The 10,749-nt window shown below is 37.1% G+C and overlaps 1 protein-coding gene and 1 non-coding gene across 2 annotated transcripts; one reads left to right on the top strand and one right to left on the bottom strand.

The window, feature by feature from the left end:
* Positions 1-1,538: 1,538 nt before the first annotated feature.
* Positions 1,539-1,646, bottom strand: LOC128043989 (U6 spliceosomal RNA). Its single transcript, XR_008198986.1, has one exon. It is a non-coding gene; the product is annotated as a U6 spliceosomal RNA (small nuclear RNA).
* On the top strand, positions 1,605-2,764 carry LOC128060646 (recombining binding protein suppressor of hairless-like; the record flags this gene model as incomplete). Its single annotated transcript, XM_052653028.1, has 1 exon — positions 1,605-2,764. A coding segment is annotated over one exon (987 nt), but the record flags the coding sequence as incomplete, so codon positions are not given.
* Between the last annotated feature and the right edge of the window lie 7,985 nt (positions 2,765-10,749).

Genomic DNA, 10,749 nt, shown 5'->3' with positions numbered 1-10,749 from the left:
ATTATGCTTTCCTTCATAATGTCCTAAATTTATTCAAAATTTTATGTGATAAATTCTGTGAATTTTATGTGAATATTTTGGTAAAGACATTTTATAAATATCAAGATTTAGGTTATATGAAAACAAATTAATAAAAAATGATATTACTTATACCCTGATCAAGCTGCTTTGCTTTTCTGCTGGTCTTAAGATACATTGTGTGTATGGCAACTTGTTAAAATTATCCAAGAACAACTTTATCATGACTTGATAAAAATTAAAAATAAATGAGTTAATAGAATAAATCAATAGAATACAACACTGCACATAAATACAACATCTAACGCAATTGTCTCTACTTGATGGGTATTCTAAACTTAGGCCAGAGAAACCACTCTGATCATTAGCTGCCTAACAGAGTGTTGTTCACACAAGGTCCCTTTTAACATATTGCATTTAGTATATGCTAGAACATATATTATTTCAGAACATAAAATTCACTTCCCATTTGGAATATTAGTTACAGAAAATACTTTCCTTGTGGCTTTTCCCAATTTTTTTCAAGAGCTTCATAGATTTCCCATGGATTTAGCTTTAAAGTGTTTGGAAATTTTGATGGAAATGTTTAAAACTTTAATAAAGTAAAATGGGACAAGCAATATGTGGCAAAATGTCACTAATATTAATGTAGTTGGTCTGAAATCTCCAAACATTATGCATTTTGACATTCTTTGAAAAGGGCTTGTGTTTTACTTAAAGCCTTACAGCAAATTTATTAACATTTTTCTCTTTCACTACTATATTTAACCTGTGCATCCTGGAATACTACCCTCTGTGATTACCAAGGAGGGTGACAATTGGAAAATTGTGAAGATAAATTATGCTTATCAACCACGCCATGACTGGCAGTTAACTCCAGCCTTTATCCCCAAGGCACTGCTTCTTGAATCTAATTAAGGCAAACTTATCCTATATCCATACCTGCAAAGTATTTCACATCAGGTTTTAAATTCTATTTAAAGAACAATACTTTTCAGTGACTGCTTCTTTTTGGAAGATTTGGAGATGACTTTTATCCGTTTGCTTAGGAACACACCAATGTCATCACTGTTGCCATAGAACATCTTTACAGACAGCATGAAGTGCTTTCTCTTGTCTGAATCAGATATATACAATGTTTTGGCTGTGCAGTAGTTCTTTCCTTCCAAGTTCAGTTGCTGCATTTCTTGGTCACTATTTCCTATTCCAATAAATGCACATGGTTGAGATTCTTGTTCTGAACAACCATTGCGTTCCATTTGTTCTTTTTTTTTCTTCCAGCCACTGCCCATAAGATACACACAAGGAGGAGGGCAAAAAAACATGATGTCATGGGGCAGGGAGTCCTGAACATCCAGTATCAACTTCATGCAAAAAGGGGCCACTAACTTGATTTGGTTTCTATGTCCCAAACCATAAGTACCAACTTCTTCTAGTATTTGAATCATATGATTAAGTGTCATAAGTAATCAGAAATTTAGAGAACTTGAATAACTAAAAAAGAACACTTGACAATATGAGAAAATATGGAACGCTTCACGAATTTGCGTGTCATCCTTGAGCAGGGGCCATGCTAATCTTCTCTGTATCGTTCCAATGCTGACCTCTGCATTGCCTCAGGAACAAAGGTGGCTCTGTTTAATAGACTCCGATCCCAGACAGTTAGCACCAGATACTTGCATGTAGAAGGAGGTAATTTCCATGCCAGTTCTCAGCAGTGGGGAGCATTTTACATTCATCTCTTGGATGATGATGAATCAGAAGGAGAAGAATTCACAGTCCGTGATGGATACATCCATTATGGACAAACAGTCAAACTTGTGTGTTCAGTTACTGGCATGGCACTCCCAAGATTGATAATTAGGAAGGTTGATAAGCAGACCGCGTTACTGGATGCCGATGATCCTGTGTCACAGCTCCACAAATGTGCATTTTACCTTAAGGATACAGAAAGAATGTACTTGTGCCTTTCTCAAGAAAGAATAATCCAGTTTCAGGCCACTCCATGCCCAAAAGAACCAAATAAAGAGATGATAAATGATGGAGCTTCCTGGACAATCATTAGTATGGATAAGGCAGAGTATACATTTTATGAGGGAATGGGCCCTGTCCTTGCCCCAGTCACACCTGTGCCTGTCGTAGAAAGTCTTCAGTTGAATGGCGGTGGGGACGTAGCAATGCTTGAACTTACAGGACAGAATTTCACTCCAAATTTACGAGTGTGGTTTGGGGATGTAGAAGCTGAAACTATGTACAGATGTGGAGAGAGTATGCTCTGTGTTGTCCCAGACATTTCTGCATTCCGAGAAGGCTGGAGATGGGTCCGGCAGCCAGTCCAGGTTCCAGTAACTTTGGTCCGTAATGATGGAATCATTTATTCCACCAGCCTTACCTTTACCTATACCCCAGAACCAGGGCCACGGCCACATTGCAGTGCAGCGGGAGCAATCCTTCGAGCCAGCTCAAGCCAAGTGCCCCCTAATGAATCAAACACAAACAGCGAGGGAAGTTACACAAACGTCAGCACAAATTCAACCAATGTCACATCATCTACAGCAACAGTTGTGTCCTAACTACCGTCTTTTTGCTAGGACTTACACTGACTTGAGTGCGGCAAAATGTTGACAGAAAAAAAAGAAAGAAAAAAATGAACAATCTTTTGTGGTTTCTTGGGAAAACTTTTCATACCAGGTTATACTATTCAAAAACCCCATTACCTGCAAGTGCTGATTTGAAGTGCAGAAGCCACAGTAAAACAAAACAAACAAACAACAAAAAAAAACTTGTGCAAACTTCTGGAAGTCAGTTTTTTTTCAGCTGTTATTTTTGTTTGGTTGGTTTTTGTTTGATTTTGTTTAAATGGGCGAGAAATAGAGATGTGGCTGGAGTAAAAGTTAATCAAAGTGAAGTCGCTCAGTCGTGTCCGACTCTTTGCGACCCCATGGACTGTAGCCTACCAGGCTCCTCTGTCCATGGGATTTTTCAGGCAATAGAACTGGAGTGGATTGCCATTTCCTTCTCCAGGGGATCTTCCCGACCCAGGGATCAAACCCGGGTCCCCCGCATTGTAGACAGACGCTTTACCGTCTGAGCCACCAGGGAAGTCCTCAAAAAAAAAGTTAATCAAACTAGAAGACAAAAATCTAACATAGTTTTTATGGACCAGGGAACTTGTATAAGCTTTAGTAAAAGGTACATTTTCACCATACCTTTTTTATATCACATATATAATACACCTTTGTTACCAAATAGGTTGTTCTCCTCCCCACCCACTTTGAGCTTTTGCTCTTAAGTACATTCAGGTTCCAAGCCTGACCATGGTTGTTTAATCTAATTACCATACTCTTCCAGGTCTTTCTGGTCCAAGGCTGGAACTGTTCTTTTATTATTTTTTTAAAAGCTGAAGTCTTATGACTTTTCTTGAATGGAAGGTGTTTTGATTTCAGCAAGTCAAATCTTGTAAAGGCCTGCATTCATATTTCTTTTAAGATATGAAGTCTGTGCAAAAGCTTTAAAAAAAAAATGCCTCTGCCTTGCCTGCAATACATTCAATGTACTTAGTCTCTATTCTCAAATACCATTGATAGTTATTTCTCTGTGTTACTTTTTTTTTTAATGTATTTATAGTGGTAATCTAAGAGGTTCTAACATTTACCTAAAATTAAATGTGGCCATTTAGTCATTAATGAGTTAATGGCATGGAACATGTTGGTTTTTACAGTGTTCCCTCCCTTTTTCCTGTGCAGAAATGTATCTACTCAGTCAACATTTGTTCAGGTTTCCTCCCCCTCCTTATCTTGTACATAACTTGTATTATGTGTAAGTTAAACATTTTATTTTGAACTTGGAAAAAAAAAAAAGAACAATACTAAACATCTTTTAAAGTAAAAGCTTTAGTATGAGGCAAGTGTTTTAATATTGTCTTTTTAAAGCTATGTGAACATAGGCATTTCATATAACAACTTGAATATATATAGATATACAACAATATCAACCTTGCCTAAAAAGTTACTATGTTTATACCTACATATAGGCATCAATATGCATTCTAAATCTCAGATGGTTCAGATGGTAAAGAATCTGCATGCAGTGTAGGTGTCACCGTTTCAATCCCTGGGTCTAGAAGATTCTCTGGAGAAGGGAATGGCTATCCACTCCAGTGTTCTTGCCTGGAGAATTCCATGGACAGAGGAGCCTGGTGGGTTACAGTCCATGGGGTTGCAAAGAGTCAGACATAACTGAGTAACTAACACAGTAACAATAATAATAACATTGGCATATGCATTCTAAATCTAATCTAAGTTTTGACATGGTTAAAGGAGTTTAAGCTTTTTATAGCAATAGTTAAATTCACTATAATATTTCAATAAATATATGTTTTTAAGTATTCCAGATTGTATGTATTACGCATAGACCTCATATACCATGCAAAGATACTCTTTTGCGTCTTTGACAATCACTTTTTTAGCACTTTTAATTATTTTTGTCTTATCGTACATTGTAGAGGAGATGGAGAAACCAGACAAATAAACTTGTAAAGCACAAACCTGCAAAATATTCCTATTTATCGCTGACTTTGTGATGTGTGTGTGTGTGTGTGTGTGTGTGTGTGCTTAGTCATGTCTGACTTTTTGCAACCCTATGGACTGTGGCCCACCAGGTTTCTCTGTCCATGTAATTTTCCAGGCAAGAATACTGGAATGGGTTGCCATTTCCTACTCTAGGTGATAGTATGATAGCAAAATTTAATCAGATATTTAACGGATATTTTATACTGCAATATTCAACATTTGCCACAAAAGCAATATAATATGAAGTGTAACTAGATTCCATATCACCACACTGCTTTTCTTTTTGCATGTGAATAAAACAAATCTGAACTATATAAAACTCAGTATAAGTTTTCATTATACTGGAAGAAAGTATATATGGGAAGAAAGCATATATTTCATTACACTTGGAAGAAGACCTCATAGTCTTGGAACTGAGGGTATTACAGTGAATAACTCAGATAAGCTCCTTGCTGTCACAGTCTGCAAGATCTAGTGACAGGAGGGGATGAGACAGGGGACTAGTAGACAACTGATTATACAAATGGGATAGGTTGAAAAGGTGATAAAGTGTTATTAAGAAAATAAAAGGATGCTGAGAAGAAAATCAGTGGTTGGTGCTGCTGCTGCTGCTGCTGCTAAGTCGCTTCAGTCGTGTCCAACTCTGTGCAACCCCATAGACGGCAGCCCACCAGGCTCCCCCGTCCCTGGGATTCTCCAGGAAAGAACACTGGAGTGGGTTGCCATTTCCTTCTCCAATGCATGAAAGTGAAAAGTATGAGAACCTTAAAATAGTTAGATATTATGGTCAAGGAAGGCTTTACTAAGGAGGTGAAATGTAATCTGACACTTGAAAAATAAGTTAACCAGGCTGATATTTTGTGGAGGAGCATTATAGACAGAAGAATAACAGATCAAAAAATATATATATATATATATGAACCAGGAACAAAGTATAAGTTCAAGGAAGAGTAATTTATTAAAAAATAATTATTAAGGGAAAGAGTATAGAGTCAGAGGATTACCTCATATTCAGTATTGAGAACAATAGAAATTGAACTTTTGTATAAACTGAAGCTAACCTGAGCTCACTTCCAGCTCTGATCATGACCTTGACAATTATTAGGACAGTGGTAGCTTGAATGGAAAACCAAGTTTCCTAATCAAGGGAAAGCTGCACAGAATGTTTTAACAATATTTTTACAGCTATAGAACACTATAGGATTGTAAGACAAACAATCAAAATAAAAACCAAGAAAAAGTAAAACTAAACCCCGAATATTAGTCCTACAGCAGAAATAAAGAAAGGGGATTAATAAAATATAAAAGGAAAAGTTGAATTATAAAACAAAACATGTTTCGTGTTTTGGGCCATTATGGTATCATACATAAAAGCAAACAGTTAAGTGGTTAGTGAATTGTTAAGGAAAATAATTCCTCCAAATTCAGAAATGACTATCAAAGTTGACTACAAGTAACCTTACCACATGAAACTCATCATTCTGAACATCTCAGAAAATATGGAATGAAATTTAAGATTTTAACTTGAAAGAATGTGTTCTTGATTACATGGGAAATAACTAGTAAAATTCACAATTAAATAAAAATAGTGATATTACCTCAGTAGTTTCTAAAAAACATATTGCAAGATTCAACATTCATTCCTAATAACATTTTCGAGATAAAATGTTACTTGATACAACAAATGTATCTATCTCAAACTAACAGCCACTCTATGTTTGACAGTGAATTTTCCTATACATTGTCATTGTCATAAGATATCAGGGGGTCTCCTTCACGGAACCATTGTTTATTTATTTATTTATTTATTTATTTATTGGCAGCACTGGGTCTTTGTTGCTGTGACTAGGTCTTTGTTGCTCTCTCCAGTCGTGGCAAGCAGGAACTTCTCTTCATTACAGGGCAAGGGCTTCTCTTGGTGTTCTGGCCTCAGTAGTTGCAGCTCATGGGCTCTAGAGTGTGGGTGCTGTGGTTATGGGCATGGGATTAGTTGCTCTGCAGCATGTGGAATCGTTCAGGACCAAGAATCGAGTTTGTGTCCCCAATAGTGGCAGGTAGATTCTTATCCACTGCACCACCAAGAAATCCATGGAACCATTTGAAACTTCATTTGAAACTGATGCTAACTCCATTTATTTAAAAATTATCAGCAAAAAGGTATAATAGGAAAAATGAAGCAAACTACCAACATTTGTAGATAACATGCCTCTATTCCTAGAAAGTCAAAAAGAATCATCTGACAATGGGTAAAAATGAAAGCAGTTAAGCAGAGTAGCCAGTTTATAAATGATGTATGAAATCAGTAACTTTGTTATGTATCAATCATAATCCATTAAGCCTATGAAGAACTTGATATTAACAGTAACACAGAAAAGCACCTATGAACAAAATTGCCAATAAATTAATGGAAACCACACAAGAGCAAAGGTAAAAAATAGTACTAAGAAGAAAAAAAGAGAGGTGACTTGCCTGTATGGAGAGCCACATCTGTTTTAGATTAGGATGACTCGGGATTGTAATTATACCATTTCACCTATAAATTAGCAAATAAATATTTGTGGATGCTCAGCCACTCTGTCGTGTCTGAATCTTTGCCATCCCATAAACTGTAGCCCATCAGGCTCCTCTATCCATAGGATTTCCCAGGCAAGAATATTGGAATGGGTCACCATTTTCTTCTCCAAGGAATCTTCCTGACCAGGGATCGAACACATGTTGTCCAGTGTCGTACATTGGCAAGTGGATTCTTTACCACTGAGACACCTGGGAAGAAGCCTATAAGTATGTTGATTCTAATGCAAATATCAAGCATGCTTTAAAAGAACAGACATCAGTTCTAAAATGTGTTATTCAATGGATATAACCAGGGCATTTTTGAAGAGAAATATGGATTAGCAGTTGAAGATAAGGCAATTTTGGAGGAGGATAGTCCTGTCAGAGAGAATCTGAATTATAATACTATGATAATCAACACAAAGTGATTCTAGCACCTTTTAGGTGATAAAAAAGGCAATAAGTTAGAGAAACAGAAGAATATTCAACTATTTATAAGAATTTATCATCACTTCATTGGAAATAGATGGGGAAACAGTGGAAACAGTGGCTGACTTTATTTTTTAGGGGCTCCAAAATCACTGTAGATGGTGATTGCAGCCATGAAATTAAAAGACACTTACTCCTTGGAAGAAAAGTTATGACCAACCTAGATAGCATATTCAAAAGCAGAGACATTACTTTGCCAACAAAGGTCCGTCTAGTCAAGGCTATGGTTTTTCCTGTGGTCATGTATGGATGAGAGAGTTGGACTGTGAAGAAAGCTGAGCACCAAAGAATCGGTGCTTTTGAACTGTGGTGTTGGAGAAGACTCTTGAGAGTCCCTTGGACTGCAAGGAGATCCAACCAGGCCATCCTAAAGGAGATCAGTCCTGGGTGTTCTTTGGAAGAACTGATGCTAAAGCTGAAACTCCAATACTTTGGCCACCTGATGCAAAGAGTTGACTCATTGGAAAAGACCCTGATGCTGGGAAGGATTGTGGGCAGGAGGAGAAGGGGACGACAGAGGATGAGATGGCTGGATGGCATCACCAACTCGATGGACATGAGTTTGGGAAAACTCTGGGAGTTGGTGATGGACAGGGAGGCCTAGAGTGCTGCGATTCATGGGGTTGCAAGGAGTCAGCCATGACTGAGCGACTGAACTGAACTGATTATACAAAAAAAAAAAAAAAAAAGTCTAATTTCAAAGTCTACAAGTATCGGTATTTGACATGAGTAAACACAATGGACATTCAGCAGTATTTGTCAAATTACATTGTATTAAATGTATCTGTGGCAGGATAGAAAACAATAGTATATTCTTTGGCCTGGAAAAATCATCTGTGAAAACATAAAATATAAAATTTTGTAGATTTGGAGAAAAATATTTTCTATTTAAATTTTTCATTGGCCTTTTTGTTTTAGTTTTTGGTAGTATTCTTACAATGCACAACCCTAAACCACAAAAATATTATTACTTGAACAACTAGTCATTTATATCCATGAGTATCACTTACAAGTCTTCCCATGATATTTCAATCTCTATATTCTAGCTAGGTGAAAATCATGCAAACTATTTCAAAATAATTCCATTTGAGAGTTCTCCAACCTTTTCACCCAGGCGGCTAGTGGTTGTCTATTTCAAATATGGAAAAAAAAAAAAAAAAACCTGATGATTATAATTTTAACTTCCTGGCAATGTTCTTATATCTGCGAAATGTATATATCATAGTTATGATTAATTCTCTGTGTCATCAATCCTATCTTTCACTAGTAATGACATTCTTTTAGGAAATTTGATTATACAATTTCCCTTCCATGTTGATCTCCATCAACAATCTGTTAGAACGGTGAATGAAAGAAGTGAAAATACTTTGTACATTATTAAATGGGCTGTGCATATTGCACCAAAAACTTAACTATATATAAAGAAGCATGCAAATTCATTTTCATTTCAGAGAAAGCCAAATTTGAATGAATGATTATTGAGGTCCTTTAATGGACCAGAACCTGGTGGTCCGGAGTCAACCGATAAGAAAGTAAAGGAGAGATAAAGACGCTGAATTTCTTGGTTTACGCAGAAAGCCACTAAAGCCCCTAAATGGGGCTTGTTCTGTTCATGAAGGCCTCAGGTGCCCTCTCGATGGGGTGAAGGCGCAGGGCGCCTTCTTGAGAGGGTCTTAGAAGCCTGGGCAGGAAAGTGAATTCAGAGAGCCTTTGTGCTCCAGGGGATCAGCCTGAAAAAGAAAGGGAGAGAAAGAGAGACAGAGAGAAATACACGGGCGGACCAGACCTCTGCTGGAGCAAAGTTGTTTTAATTAGCATGGTTGTGTGTATATATACTGTCTTACAAAGTTGTTATTCTTAGCAAAGATAAAGTTTAAAATTCCAGACTTACAAAACATAGGCAATCCATATTAAAGAGAGATTTGTAAACACTTTTACCATAAGGTTCACAAGGAGGAAGAGGATACTTATATTCCTGATACTGAGTATTCAGGAATTAATAAGGAGCAGAGAATTCCTGACAGGTCCGAAATAGCACACAGGAAGCCTCCTGTTAAATGTTTCCTGACAATTCCCCCTATTTTATTATATTTGTAAAAAAAAAAGAAAAGAAAAGAAAAAAAGGTCTTGACCAAATGAGTTTGGTTAGTATTAACCAACCTTATAGAAAGGTGACGGTAAACAACAAATACTGATACTTAAATTCCTGATACTGAGTATTCAGGAATTAATAAGGAGCAGAGAATTCCTGACAGGTCCGAAATAGCACACAGGAAGCCTCCTGTTAAATGTTTCCTGACAATTCCCCCTATTTTATTATATTTGTAAAAAAAAAAAAGAAAAGAAAAGAAAAAAAGGTCTTGACCAAATGAGTTTGGTTAGTATTAACCAACCTTATAGAAAGGTGACGGTAAACAACAAATATAATTATCAAGACAATCACCAAAGTTACAGTTTCAGACCCGATACTGTGGGTAATATTTTGAAACCATCTTCGTGGATCTAGTTCAGGTAATTTGTTCAGCTAAAGTTTCTAAATTAGGGGAAGAGGGTAGATTTTTGGAAAAAGTTTTAAAGATTTTTTTTTTTTTCTGGCAGTAATTGTACATTTAGAAAGGCATTATCATGTATATTTTGTAAATGAACTTTGATTTGTTTTCAGTTGTAAGCACTATGATTGATTTGAACAGTTCAGTTCAGTTCAGTTCAGTTCAGTCGCTCAGTCGTGTCCAACTCTTTGTGACCCCGTGAATCGCAGCACGCCAGGCCTTTCTGTCCATCACCAACTCCCGGAGTTCACTCAGACTCACATCCATCGAGTCAGTGATGCCATCCAGCCATCTCATCCTCTGTCATCCCCTTCTCCTCCTGCCCCCAATCCCTCCCAGCATCAGAGTCTTTTCTAATGAGTCAACACTTCGCATGAGGTGGCCAAAGTACTGGAGTTTCAGCTTTAGCATCATTCCTTCCAAAGAAATCCCAGGGCTGATCTCCTTCAGATTGGACTGGTTGGATCTCCTTGCAGTCCAAGGGACTCTCAAGAGTCTTCTCCAACACCACAGTTCAAAAGCATCATTTCTTTGGTGCTCAGCCTTCTTGACAGTCCAACTCTCACATC

The sequence above is a fragment of the Budorcas taxicolor genome, chromosome 2 (genome assembly GCF_023091745.1).
Source record: "Budorcas taxicolor isolate Tak-1 chromosome 2, Takin1.1, whole genome shotgun sequence".
Classification (NCBI taxonomy): Eukaryota; Metazoa; Chordata; class Mammalia; order Artiodactyla; family Bovidae; genus Budorcas; species Budorcas taxicolor.
This window is presented reverse-complemented; position numbering and strand designations above follow the sequence as displayed.